General features: G+C 42.9%; 1 protein-coding gene across 1 annotated transcript; it reads left to right on the top strand.

Annotated features, from left to right (window-relative positions):
• Window positions 1-1,007: 1,007 nt before the first annotated feature.
• Window positions 1,008-1,739, top strand: LOC126532049 (uncharacterized). The gene has a single exon (XM_050179745.1). The coding sequence runs from the start codon at window positions 1,008-1,010 to the stop codon at window positions 1,737-1,739; it is 732 nt and encodes a 243-aa protein (XP_050035702.1).
• Window positions 1,740-2,659: the final 920 nt, after the last annotated feature.

Here is a 2,659-nt window from a genome sequence, read left to right as displayed (position 1 = left end):
TTTGCGCACACTGGGCACAAAGCTCAGTGTGCATGGTATGGAAGGGTTGCTGTTGTAAAAAGTTGCATACTTCGACTCCTTCCCGCCAACTCATGAATACCTTGCGACGTGTATGAAAGGAGTTCTCGCAACGTGTCGTTATTTAATTGAATCTATATTAATGATATGACTTCAGAAACAAAACCACAGTCGGCATCTGGGAAGTTCTTGAGCAGATTTTTTTTTCTTGTGCAGGTCGGATGCGATATCTGAAGCCCCTACAGCTCTGCCACTGCAAAAGAAAAATGAGAGGTTCAACGAAAACACAAGTAAGCAAAGGCAAAGCACACGCACACCCACATACACACACTTATTGTGTACTACGCTCACCATGCGCAGCTTTAAGTGCTTTGATTATTGTGACAAGGTGTTAAATCTTCTCTTAATTTGTTTATTCCATGAGCTCATTAGACATGCCGCAGAATATGCAAGAGTACATCAATTCACCGCAGAGGTCACTCACTCGAGTCATTCACAACGTAAACGGAAATAACTAGCCCATCTAGTTGCATTGCTTGGTCTGATGAAGTAATGATTTGCACCTCCAGCAGCATATGCGGTCTATTAACACTTTTACATTTTTGCGGTAATGCAAATAGAGTTCAGCATCAGCTAAGCTTCCGAGGTCTTCTATATCACGTCCTTGGATCCTGCGTCGTCTGTGGCCACCGTGGTTTCATTTCCACGTGCGCTTGCACTCGCTGCGAGTGCTTTCAAGCGTCTGAGCCCTGTACTGCCTGCTGCGTCTGCGCGGACTGCACGTGACTTCAACGAGGACCATATAAGGACGCACACAACGGCACTGATTCAATTTGGCGGCAGCAGTTGCGGCGGCATGTCCTCCTTCTAAGAAAATTCTTCTTGCCAACAGGTTGGTTTGTTACTTCTGTACACTATCTAAAAATTAATTCTGCCGCAACTGCTGCCAAAAGTTCTTGTTTCACTGTTCGTAGTGTATATGCTCCACTATGCCTACCACAGCGGAACTGGCGAAAAAAATTGCATCTCTTGAAGCAGTGCTGAACGAGAAATTGGATACACTGATCGATGATTTAGTATCACGAATTAACATCAAGCTACAGAATGTAGGACTAGGTGAGCACGCTTCCCTCTGTGAAAGTGTTCAGTTCATGAACAAGGAACTAGACACGATCAAACTAAAACAGGAAGAACTCGTAACCTCAAACAAGGCGCTCTTATCGCGTAACGAAGCGCTCGAAAGAAAAGTGGCTGATTTAGAGCAATATTCGAGAATGAATAATGTGGAAATTAAGGGAATTCCTACATCGCAGGGTGAAGACTGCGGAGTCATTCTGAAGCGAATTGGCGATGCTATCGAGTACCCTCTCTTACCCACTGATATCGACACGGCTCACCGTGTTGCCTCTAAGTCAAATGAGAAGAACATCATTGCTCGCTTCTGCTCACGGGATAAGAAAAACGAGTTCATCAGGAAGGCAAGAAGAGCCAGGCTTCGCACTGACCACATTGGTTTCACAGGTGGCACTAGCACACCTGTCTATGTAAATGACCACTTGACCATTGATAACAAGAAGATGTTCTCGAAGGCGCTGGCACTCAAAAAAGAAAATAAGTGGAAATACTTATGGACAGAAAACTGCCAGATAAAAGCCTGCAAAACTGATGATAGCAGGGTCTATCACATCTTCACTGAGTCCGACCTTCGAATCTTCACGTGATTCACTGTAAATATTTTTTTTCCATTTTTTTCCATGGCCTTGCTCTACCCCGTTGACGTAAAATCTTGTCTTACCGCAAATAAACGATCACTCATTCACTTCAATGCTCGTAGCCTTCGTAAGAACATAGATGGAATTAATAACTTCATTGCCTCACTTCACCATGTTTTCACTTTTATCTGCATATCGGAGACTTGGCTTTCTGATTCCGACAACAACATGAGCGGTTTTCCATCTTATCAACCCGAGTATTGTCATTGTCCAACTAACAGTCATGGTGGCGCCGCCATTTTTGTTTCACAAGCTGTTACCTACGCTCGCAGATTTGATCTGGCAGTTAACGTGAATCATTGTGAGTCAGTGTGGATAGAAGTCGACCGGTCATTCCTTAATAACAATAAGAACTTGATCCTTGGTTGCATTTATCGCTCACCGTCATCTTCCCTTAACGATTTCTTGCTTTCCCTTGATGCAGTATTGTCCAAGCTAGCTTTTGAAAACAAGGATGTGGTGATTGTAGGTGATATTAATATTAACTTACTTGACACTGAAGCTACCTCGTACACAACTTACACAGACTGTTTTGCTGGATTCGGTTTTGAATCGCTCATTGACTGCCCAACTAGGGTTAGCTTCTCATGGGAGCAGTACGCTTATTGATCACGTGTTATCTAACATATCACCATCGCCTTGCTCCGGGGTTATTAATACTGACATAACCGATCATTTTCCTGTTTTTCTTACATTTAACAATGAAATACATGAGAACAATAATAGCTACTTTATTTCCGTATTTAGTGCAGATACCTTTATTGAAGCCCTCAGTGAAACTGATTGGTCGCCAATTAATTCTATGTCTGATCCCGAAGAAGCACTAAACAAATTCTGCACTTTATTTTTATTGGCCGTTTCGACTAACA

Source organism: Dermacentor andersoni, chromosome 5, assembly GCF_023375885.2.
Source record: "Dermacentor andersoni chromosome 5, qqDerAnde1_hic_scaffold, whole genome shotgun sequence".
Taxonomy (NCBI): Eukaryota; Metazoa; Arthropoda; class Arachnida; order Ixodida; family Ixodidae; genus Dermacentor; species Dermacentor andersoni.
Note: the sequence above shows the minus strand (reverse complement) of the source record. Positions and strands in the feature narration are given on the sequence as shown.